This window comes from Mesoplodon mirus, assembly GCF_964341445.2.
Source record: "Mesoplodon mirus genome assembly, chromosome: 2".
Taxonomy (NCBI): domain Eukaryota; kingdom Metazoa; phylum Chordata; class Mammalia; order Artiodactyla; family Ziphiidae; genus Mesoplodon; species Mesoplodon mirus.
In genome coordinates, this window is record NC_138977.1 from 80,157,064 (window position 1) to 80,167,678 (window position 10,615).

The 10,615-nt window shown below is 41.9% G+C and overlaps 1 protein-coding gene across 1 annotated transcript in view; it reads left to right on the forward strand.

The window, feature by feature from the left end:
* The window catches only part of PGM2 (phosphoglucomutase 2), a 34,624-nt gene extending 29,525 nt beyond the window's left edge, over window positions 1-5,099 (forward strand). The window contains exon 14 of the mRNA XM_082611025.1: window positions 3,074-5,099. Coding sequence (XP_082467151.1) covers window positions 3,074-3,176 — 103 coding nt within the window. The 3' untranslated portion in view covers window positions 3,177-5,099. The remainder of the gene's footprint in view (window positions 1-3,073) is intronic.
* Window positions 5,100-10,615: the final 5,516 nt, after the last annotated feature.

The window sequence follows — 10,615 nt, forward strand, 5'->3', positions numbered from 1 at the left end:
GGCACTAGGTCAGCCCATAGATATGCTGTCAGGGCTCAAGCAAGGCATGAGCATAACTAACACACAACAGCAATAAAGCCATGGATAAGGTTTCCTTACTTTCTGATAACGTTAAATATAATTAATACATTTTATATCATGAATTTCATTCATTCATAGAATTCCGCAACCCACTAACCCTTTTGAATATAAAATCTTTTTCAAATATAAGTCCTGCTTTTAAAAAATATTTTTGTTGGGGTTGATGTCTTTAGTTGTTGTTTTTTGTTTTGGGGTTTTTTTTTGGCTGTGTTGCACAGCTTGTGGGATCTTAGTTCCCCAACCAGGGATCAAACTTGCGCCCTCGGCAGTGAAAGCACAGTCCTAACCACTGGACTGCCAGGGAATTCCCTTGATGTCTTTAGTTTTGTCCAACTTTTTATTGTGAAAAATTTCAAACCTATAGAAATGTAGAAATAATGTAGTGAATACCCACATACTCCTCACATAGACTAGGGGTTGACAAACTTTTTCTGTAAATAGCCAAATAGTAACTATTTTAGGGATTGCAGACCATAAGCCCTTGTTATACCCAGTCAGCTGTGCTGTTGTAGCCGGAAAGCTGCCACGGACATAAAAGAATAGGTGTGGCTGTGTTCCAATAAAACTTTATTTACACAAACAGGCCGCAAGCCATAGTTTGCCCACCCTAACCTAGTTTCAGCAGTTGCTAACATTTTGCAATATTTGCTCTCACCATACATATCAATATTATATATTTGGGTTGGTTTATTTGTTTTCTCAGCCATTTGAAAATAAGTCGCAGACTTCAATACTCAACTCCTAAGAACAAGGACACTCTCTTACTATCTCAAGATTTAGGTAATAATCTCAAGCAGGGTTCTAACAGAGAAGCAAAACCAGCAGGAGATATATAGTAAATTCATTGATGAGTTTTGTTTTATGTATATTGTTTTAAGAAAACCATTAAGGGCTTCCCTGGTGGCATAGTGGTTAAGAATCCGCCTGCCAATGCAGGGGACATGGGTTCGAGCCCTGGTCCGGGAAGATCCCACATGCTGCAGAGCAACTAAGCCCGTGCACCACAACTACTGAGCCTGTGCTCTAGAGCCCATGAGCCACAACTACTGAAGCCCGCACACCTAGAGCCCGTGCTCCGCAAAAAGAGAAGCCACCACAATGAAAGGCCCGCGCACCACAGTGAAGAGTAGCCCCCTCTCGCCACAACTAGAGAAAGCCCGCGTGCAGCATCAAAGACCCAACTCAGCCAAAAAGAAAGAAAGAAAGAAAGAAATTTATATTTTTTTAAAATACAGTAATTATTAGTCAGTGTGCCTTCCTGAGAACTGTTATTTTCTTCAAAGCACATTTATGGAGAAGGAAAAAGACTTGTGTAATTCATATATATTTATGAAGCATAACTACTATATTTGTTACCAATGGGGGGGTAAAAATAATTATAATGATAGCTACATTTATTGAGGTTTTTGGGCCAGGTTCTGTGCTAATTGCTTTCTATAATTTATCTCAATCTATACAACTCTCTTGAGAAAATAGTCTTTATCTCAGTTTTACAGATGAGGAATCTGGGCCTTTGAAAGGTTAAGTCACTTGCCCAAGGGCGCACAGCTAGTAAGTAGTACAGCCAGAATTAATGTCTGTAATAAAATGGATTGTTTTAGTTGTACTGGTTAACTCTTACAATGCAAAAATGATATTAACTAATTACAAAGATTGCCCTTTCCATTAAAATTAAGTTTGCATACATTAAAGGTGGTCAAGTATGAAGTATTAAAAGTTTGAATTGAAGGACTTTTTTTTTCTGTTGAGCTTTTTGGTTTTAAGTACTTATAGTAACTCACCTCATGCTAGTAACCTGATATGTAAGGCTGCCACATAAATTAGACACCTGTCTAATTACAAGTCTGTTTTATCTGTTATCAACCTTCCAATTGTTTGCACATAAATGAGTGTTTTCCACATGCTTGAAAACTTAGTTTCCTTAAAGGGATCTAGTTCCCAGGATTTTTGTTTATACTTTAGTTGTGACCCTTTTGTTCCCAAAGTAGAATAAAAAGCAGCCGCATAGCACAGGGAGATCAGCTGGGTGCTTTGTGAGCACCTAAAGGGGTGGGGTAGGGAGGGGGGAAGGGAGACGCCAGAGGGAGGAGATATGGTGATATATGTATATGTATAGCTGATTCACTTTGTTATACAGCAGAAACTAATACACTGTTGTAAAGCAATTACACTCCAATAAAGATGTTAAAAAAATAATAATAGGGGCCTCCCTGGTGGCGCAGTGGTTGAGAGTCCGCCTGCCGATGCAGGGGATACGGGTTCGTGCCCCGGTCTGGGAGGATCCCATGTGCCGCGGAGCGGCTGGGCCCGTGAGCCATGGCCGCTGGGCCTGCGCGTCCAGAGCCTGTGCTCCGCAGCGGGAGAGGCCACAGCAGTGAGAGGCCCGCATACCGCAAAAAGAAAAAAAAAAAAAAATAATAATAATAATAAACAGGGGGTCTCGGGGTCTGAGTTCCGGGTGAGTGACCAGAAGGTCCACTAGGAGGCTCCCCATCTCTTCCATCCTGGGAAGACCTTACAGGAGGCTGTAGCCGAGCTCCCAATAGTTTGAAGACAAACAGGATCAAGAACATTCATATCCTGGGAAACCAAAGACTTGCCAGCCATGTCATTTGTAAAAGTTCAGCAGGATTTAATGACAGCTGAAGTCATGAAAGTTTTCTCTGCACTGTTAGGTACAGACAGAGCTTTTAGGGATGCTAGGCTACAAATTGTGTTTCTTAAAAATTCTTACGAGAAGTGCGAAGGGGTGCTTTTGTTCATAGTAGAGACCTCAGGAAGGCCTTTGCGGAAAATATGAATATTGTCACATGAGTTTTTTATCTACATCACAGATGTGTTCCCATGCTTAAGTAACTGGAGTTCTGTTTTGTCTGATTTAGCCCTCTGCTTAAGGGTAAATATCGATGTTAACTGATCTATGTGAGGAGTCTTTAAAATATGCTTTGGAATAATCCACTGACCTGGAATTTTTTTCCCCTTTATTTTGCAGTGATCCCGACCAGCTAAAGAAAGAACTAAATGAACTAGTCAGTGCTATTGAAGAACATTTTTTCCAGCCACAAAAGTATAACCTGAAGCCAAAAGGAGAGTAAACTATCCCAGCCTTGGGCATAATTACATTTCCCTACAATTAAGCTGAACTTGATTTCTTAAGCAATATTTTTGTGGGCCAAATAATTTAAACTATTGCTACAAGTATTCATATTTTTTAATAGACCTACATTCCTCCTTGTTTTATGTTTGAACTTTAAGGGTAATAAAGAAAGATGGCCAAATCTAACAAACCAACATTCCTGTTAAAAGGTTGAGCATCATCTGAATTTAAAAAATGAAGATTTTAAAAATAAGTAACCTTCAAAAATATATTGTAATTAATATGCTTTCATTAGAATAAATACCAAATATGTTTCTTCTCTAAAATTCATTTTATGTGTAAGTAAAACAGCCAGAAAGCCTATACGGTCCTAAAGCAGCAAGGACTCTAAACAGTAACTACCTGACCTTGATTTTTTTTGCCTTGTTCTTATGTGATCACAATCTAAATCTAGACTTTTCCAGGTTCATTATTTAATCTGTGCCTCCTCATAATTGATGGCCTTATAACCTTCCCAAATGACTCCCATTGAGTACCCATGACTGAGGACCAAACTGTTCTTTATATACTTTATATATTTTGTGTGATTTTTTATTTTTAAAGCAAATGATTGCCTATATTATTATTAACTTAAATGGTTATTAACAGTTTCAGAGCAATGAAAAATTACAGTACCATTGACAATCATGTTTCTAACATAAAGGAAAGAATATTTGTATATCCTAGTGATACATAGTTTGTCCCCTACCAGATCTCTTAAATGTACAATATTCAATATATTCTATCAGCTGCTTCATTGTAGAAGCTATATTTATTTTGTTTGTTTTCTAGCCTTAAAGTGTACTCTGGAAAAGAGAAACTTGAGATTTGTGTCCTCTCTACATTTTTGTGAGCACATAAATTGTACCCCATCACAGAGTTTGTTTCTGGAAATGCGAATGTAATTAAGATCCAGTCCTGCTTGATGGAGCTCAGGGTCTAGTTGGAGGGCTAATAAGTAACTACAGTACTTAACACGTTCTATAATTAAGTTATCTTTAAAGTACCCAGAGTTGAGGATTGTGAGAGTGGGATTCATTCTGCCCAGAGGAAGCTTCACCTTCAGGGGCAAATAGCAGCTGGAGATGGAGGAGGAAGTCTTCCAGGCACAGAGCACGGCATTAGCAAAAGCCTGGAGGCACTGGGGTGTGTGTGTGTGTGCGGTCCTGGACAGAGGTGGGGAGATGGTGAAAACAGAACCCAGATGTAAACTTCAGGACCTGCCCGACTTCCCTCATGTGAGCGGGTGATTCAGTTGGACCTAGAGGAGATCCTCCAGTAAGTATTTCTTGACTTTTTCTTGTTATTGCGGGATGCAGGGTAGCAACGTGTGGTGCATAAAGCTTGCACCATAAGGACCCTGCATTCTAGTCTTGATCCACGGGGAGCCAGCTCTGTGACCTTAGTCAGGTCACTTAGCCTGTCAAAGTCTCCATTTTGTTATTTTTTAAGACTTTGGTTTTTTTTTTTAGGGCAGTGCTAGGTTCACAGCAAAATTGAAGGAAGGTACAAAGATATCCCGTACCCGCCCTGCCCCCACCCCATGCACAGCCTCCCCCATTATCGACACCCCACCAGAGTGGTGCATTTGTTACTATTGATGGACCTATGTTAACACATCATTATCATCCAAACTGTGGAAACAAGAAAAAGGTCAGTGAATGGCCGGGGGTCAAGGGGGAAGGAGAGATGGATAGGCAGAGCACAGAGGATCTTTATGGCAGTAAAAAAAATTTTCTGTATGATACTGTAATAGTGAATACATGTCATTATACATTTGTCCTAATCCATAGAATATACAGCACCAAGAGTGAATACTAATGTAAACTGTGGACTTTGGGTGATAATTTTGACATTTTTAAAATAAAGAGGTTTTACTAAATGGTCTCTGAGGTCATATCATGCTGCAGGTCTTTAAATTATATAAAAATCCATTAAGGGCACCATCAGCAATCATAAATCATTGGCAGTTCTCTTTGGCGGAATGCTTAACTAGCCTTCTTACAAGACCTAACATCTGAGATGGGGGAAAAACACTTTTTACCAAAGAGACAGGCAGCCGTGTATTCCTATCCTGCCTGACCTTGCAGCCGGAAGGGAGGGGTGCTGAAATTAGGGACGAGGAAGGCAGAACCACGTGGCATGCAGACGCCAGGAAATGTTCTCCAGGGGAGGAAGGCAGTGATGGGGACGGAGCGCTGTGTAGAAGCCCCCTCTGCCTTCTCGTAGCTAAACTGCTTGGGGAAGACCGTCCAGTTTGAGTGTAGAGGTGGCAGCCCATTTTCTCTTGGTGCCTAGAAAGAACAAATTCCAAATTAAGTCTGAGAGACTGATTTGCAGGAGGAAATGCAGGCCAACTGTTTTATTTCTTTTTCCTCATGGTGTCTCTATGAAATAAACACCTTTATTCTTTCCTCTAAGAAACATTGGCAGTAGCTGTCATTAATTTAGCTCATCGGTTTGACTCAATCATCATGCTATTAAGGGACGGTATTGTTATTTCTTGACATTAGAAACATGGTTTTAATTTTTTTTAATTAATTTGTTTATTTTTGGCCGTGTTGGGTCTTCATTGCTGCACGCGGGCTTTCTCTTAGTTGTGGCGAGCGGGGCCTCTAGAGCGCTGGCTCAGTAGTTGTGGCATACGGGCGCATTTGCTCCTTGGCATGCGGGATCTTCTCAGACCAGGGATCAAACCCATGTCCCCTGCATTGGCAGGCGGATTCTTAACCACTGCGCCACCAGGGAAGTCCCTGGAAATATGATTTTAAAAATAAATGCTTTTGGGCTTCCCTGGTGGCGCAGTGGTTGAGAGTCCGCCTGCCGATGCTGGGGACACGGGTTCGTGCCGCGGTCCGGGAAGATCCCACATGCCGTGGAGCGGCTGGGCCCGTGAGCCATGGCCACTGAGCCTGCGCATCCGGAGCCTGTGCTCCGCAACGGGAGAGGCCACAGCAGTGAGAGGCCCGCGTATCGGAAAAAATAAAAAAATAAATGCTTTAAGTGATGGAAAAAGTGAACATGCCCTCCTTTTAAGGGATTTTGAAAGAATGGCATCTGAATCATATTTATAATTTCTACTTCCTAAAAGACTACATCCTGAGACTTATTTGTGCATTCGTTCATATGTCCAGTGACTGAGTCATGCTTGAATTTTGCTATGAGTCAGGCACTTTTCTGGATACTGATAATAAACAAGATTTGTGATCTCAGACTTCTCCTAGCAGAGGAAATCACATGTACACAGAAGATTGCTACATTGCAATAGTAAAGTATATGAACTATGGGCAAACCACTCTGTAATGTCCCCTTTTGGACTTGTCTTTTTCAAGAACATCAAGTTCAAGCTCCTAACATTTTTGTTCAAAACAATTTGACTCTGGGAGGCTGTTTGAATGCCATTTTCCTGCATCATCCCTCTGTCCTGTTCTTGCTACCAGCATACTTTGTGTAGAGTAACCCAACTATGAAAGCAAGATGTCACACTCTTAGGCAGACGGGAAGCAAAGTTTAAAATAATGCCACTTTGATAGACTTCTCCATGTAAGCACAGTGCAGTAATTTACTCACTGGAGGAGAGACAGCTGCCTGGAGAGATGAGATCCTCGGACATAAGCGCAGGGTGAGCAGGGTGGAGAGCACTTTTGGGGAATCTGGTTTCTGTTGCCCTGGCTTCCTTGTGTAAGTCCCTGAAATTAAATTTCGGAACAGCTAGTGGCCACTTCCTGTTCGCGTCCAGTGAAAGCCACTTTGGTGTTTGGTGCAAACCTAGTCCAGAATGGAGCTGGGCACACAGACCAAAGAGCCAGCTCCAGGTCAAATAAGCATTTGAAACCATTTCAAAATAGCATTGTGCAACTTCCAAAGGGAAGTTAGGGTTGTAGTTTACAGAGATGATGAGGCCTAATTGTGTTCTTAAAATACATTGTTGTGAACTATTTCACCTTAACTATTTTTTTACAAATCTCTAGGTGGCAACAGTGAAATGTAGCTCCATATCTGATAAAGGTTCCTAAATCAAAAGTAAATTTTAGGTGGAGGCTTGAGCTAACTATCTCCTTTGCTGGTTCAGCAAGCTTCCTTATATTTTCCTTCTGAACCCTAAGTTGTTTCATTCCCTGAGGTGGAATCATCGATTCTCTACCCTCTGAAAGTGTCTTTATGCTCAAGGCTGTAATTGTCCTAAGTGTAGGACTACAGACTTCTCTCCCAAGTTCCGACCCTATATTACCACCTGACTCCTTGGACTTTCCTACTCAGATGTCCTCAACTTGCGTTCAGTGTAACCCAGCCCCAAATCAGTTTTTTTATTCAGTTAGTTCCCCAGCTGCCCTTCCTCCAATTTATTCTACACCACCGCTTAAAAACATCTGCTCAGAACCTTCGGTGATTTCGATATTTGACTTGCACCTTTTCCTTTTTAAACGTATGGAAAATTTCAAACTTACACAAAGAATTGTACAATGGGCCTCAAAATACCCATCACCCAGCTATAGCAAGTCCCCAATTCATGTGCAATCCTGTTATATCTACATCTTCCACAATCCCCATCCTTCTACAGGACAATTCTGAAGCAAATCCCAGACCTGTCATTGTATCTGTAAATATTTCAGTATGTATCTGTAAAAGATAAGGACATATTCTCTCTCTCTCTCTCTCTCACACACACACACACACACACAACCATACTACTATTGCCACACATTTTAAAATGTTTACAATTCCTTAACATCATCAATTATCTAGTCAGTGTGCAAATCTCCCCATTTGTCTCATACATGTTGTTCACTCTTTGCTTGAATCAGGATTCAAATAGTATCCACTTACTGCATTTGGTTGATAGGTCTCTTAAAATCTCTTTTAATCTATAAAGTCTTCATCTCTTTTTTCTTTTCTTCTTCCTTTTTTAATTTATTCCAAACGACCAAATCATTTGCCCTGTAGGGTTTCCCACATTTTGAATCTTGCTGATTGCCTCCTCATGATGTGTTTAACATGTTTTTCTGTGCCTTACGTTTCCTGTAAAGTGACATGGAAGATGGAGAAGCATGATCTCATTCGGGTTTGATTTTTTGGCGATACTTGATAGGAGTGGGGGAGGGGTGGCACTCCCAGAGCGTCTAGTTGTTTTCCAAGTGCCATGTGCTGGTCATCACCAGTCAGTTTGCCCACTCCTGCTTTGCCCTGTACAATAAAAGGGGAATCAGGTAAAGGCAATGGGGTTCCATTAAAAAGAGACATGAATGGATGTATCCATTGTCGCGCAGGCCTCCCACAGAAGGGAGGCAAGAGGACCTGATGAGCTATTTCAGACAGAACGCATAGCTCAGGTGTCAACCTTGATGAAAGCGTACTTCTTGCTCTCAGAGAGCTCTCTTGGGCTCCAGTAGTTCAAAGAAAGGGATTTGTCACACCTTTAGGTTCTCAGTGATTCCTTTTTTTTTTTTAACATCTTTATTGGAGTATAATTGCTTTACAATGTTGTGTTAGTTTCTGCTGTATAACAGTGAATCAGCTATATGCATACGTATATCCCCATATCCCCTCCCTCTTGCATCTCCCTCCCACCCTCCTTATCCCACCCCTCTAGGTAGTCGCAAAGCACCTAGCTGATCTCCCTGTGCTATGCAGCTGCTTCCCACTAGCTAGCTATTTTACATTTGGTACTGTATATATGTCGAAGGGACAAAGTCAGTGATTTCTTTTAATTATGTGCCTGTTCTGGAACAAAATTACGTTTTTGTGTTGAGTTATGAAGACCAACAAACAAAGGGAGAAATATGAGCAAAGTACAAGAATCCACGGAGAGAGCTGTTGAAGGATTTGCTTGAGTGAACCAGCTGCATGGTGGGTGTAACCACAAGGCAGAGGAAATAAGACCATCTTCCTTTAGAAGGCATGTGCTCTGGTGTGCAACCCCAGAATGGTAACCAAGATCTTTGTTTGTTTTGTGTTAAAGAATATAATTATTTTTTAATTTTTTTGGCCATGCCAAGTGACTTGTGAGATCTTAGTTCCCCGACCAGGGATCAAACCTGGGGCCTCGGCAGGAAAGTGCGGAGTCCTAACCTCTGGACCGCCAGGGAATTCCCTCACCAAGATCTTTGCTGATAAGATCTCAAGAGATTTAAATAAGGTTGAGTTTGTGCTGCTGCTTGAGAAAGATGGGCTCATTTGAGATCTACATCCTCTGTTTGTTCAGAGAGTATACATTCAGCTGGACAAGAAACTTAAATTGTGTGATGCCATGACATTTGCCCTGGAGTATGCATTTCTGTGGCAAGGAACAAAAACTAATTTCACAAAGTGAGACAAAAAAAAGATTCTGAAAGAAGCCTGGGAAGTCACCCAGAGTTCAGTCAATGTTGTTCTCTGTCATTTATTCTCCATCATCAATATCATCTTGATCATCAATAACAAAAAGAAGATTTGAGGGTTCTGCTGCTTTGAGAATCACCGATTAGCAGCACAAGCCAGAAGCTGGCTGATGAGTGGAAACCTAAACTAATAGAGAACATGTAGTCACAGTTGAATGGACTGACCTTGTGGATGAAACAGATCCCGAGTTTGTGGCCAAGGTATATGTTTTTTTTGTTTGTTTGTTTTTTGTTTTTTTGCGGTACGCGGGCCTCTCACTGCTGTGGCCTCTCCCGTTGTGGAGCACAGGCTCCGGACGCGCAGGCTCAGCGTCCATGGCTCACGGGCCCAGCCACTCCGCTGCATGTGGGATCTTCCCGGACCGGGGCACGAACCCGCATCCCCTGCATCGGCAGGTGGACTCTCAACCACTGCGCCACCAGGGAAGCCCAAGGTCTTCGTTGCTGCAGGTGGGCTTTCTCTAGTTGCGGCAAGCGGGGGATACTCTTCGTTGCAGTGCGCGGGCTTCTCATTATTGCGGTGGCTTCTCTTGTTGTGGACCAGCTCTAGGTGCACGGGCTTCAGTAGTTGTGGCATGCAGCCTCAGTAGTTGTGGCACACGGGCTTAGTTCCTCCGCAGTATGTGGGATCTTCCCAAACCAGGGATCGAACCCATGTCTCCTGCATTGGCAGGTGGATTCTCAACCACTGCACCACCAGGGAAGTCCTGCATGTGTATTTTTTAATCAGGTCTAAAGTTAATATCTCTAGCCTCCACCCAAACAATACAGAAAACGTAATTTTTGCTTAGACAGTACATTCAAATGGTAGAAATTTCAAAATGTACCAAAGGTATATATAGAGTGAAATGTCTCTAGTCTACCACTATTCACTGCCACTCAGTTCGTATGCATCATCTTTGCCAATTTCAAGTGCATTCTTCCAGAGAACTTGTATATAAAACAATTATGTAATGGATTCTTTTGTTTTGATTTATTTTATCCAAATGGTAGGACACTGCGCACACTGTTCCGCACTCTG